This window comes from Etheostoma spectabile, chromosome 2 (genome assembly GCF_008692095.1).
Source record: "Etheostoma spectabile isolate EspeVRDwgs_2016 chromosome 2, UIUC_Espe_1.0, whole genome shotgun sequence".
Classification (NCBI taxonomy): Eukaryota; Metazoa; Chordata; class Actinopteri; order Perciformes; family Percidae; genus Etheostoma; species Etheostoma spectabile.
In genome coordinates, this window is record NC_045734.1 from 11163988 (window position 1) to 11164424 (window position 437).

The following is a 437-nucleotide window of genomic DNA, read 5'->3' on the forward strand; positions in this document are numbered from 1 at the left end:
AGTATAATAAAGTTACTCTATTTTTATTTTCTAGGCTGACTGAACTGCAACTTAAGGGTCTGGCTGATCGCAAGGAGAAGTGGACAAATATTGATGATGTCGATCAGGTGTTCTGCTGCAAACGGACTGACATATCGGGTACCATCATGGACGTTTCATGACATACTTGATACTGTATTCACAGTAATTCAGCACACTGTATTTATTCAGATATTCGACTGCATTCCTACCTGAAAAAAGAGACAGGAGTAAGTGTGTCTAAACATGTAAGGGTTTTATGCTTTGTCCATGTGTAACACGTTGTTTCCCTTGTTTTAGATGCAGTGTACACCTAAGCTGATAACAGTGGTAGAGTAAGATTTTATAGCCAAAATTTTGAAACTCAGTCAAGTTTAACTCTGATCATTTTCCAGATTATGTCCAGAAACATTGGAAGG

At 37.8% G+C, this 437-nt stretch overlaps 1 protein-coding gene across 1 annotated transcript in view; it reads left to right on the forward strand.

Annotated features, from left to right (window-relative positions):
* Window positions 1–437, forward strand: part of LOC116697797 (arachidonate 15-lipoxygenase B-like) — an 8570-nt gene that overhangs the window by 4140 nt on the left and 3993 nt on the right. The window contains 2 exon segments of the mRNA XM_032529281.1: window positions 35–138; window positions 414–436. Of these exon segments, the coding sequence (XP_032385172.1) occupies window positions 35–138; window positions 414–436 (127 nt within the window).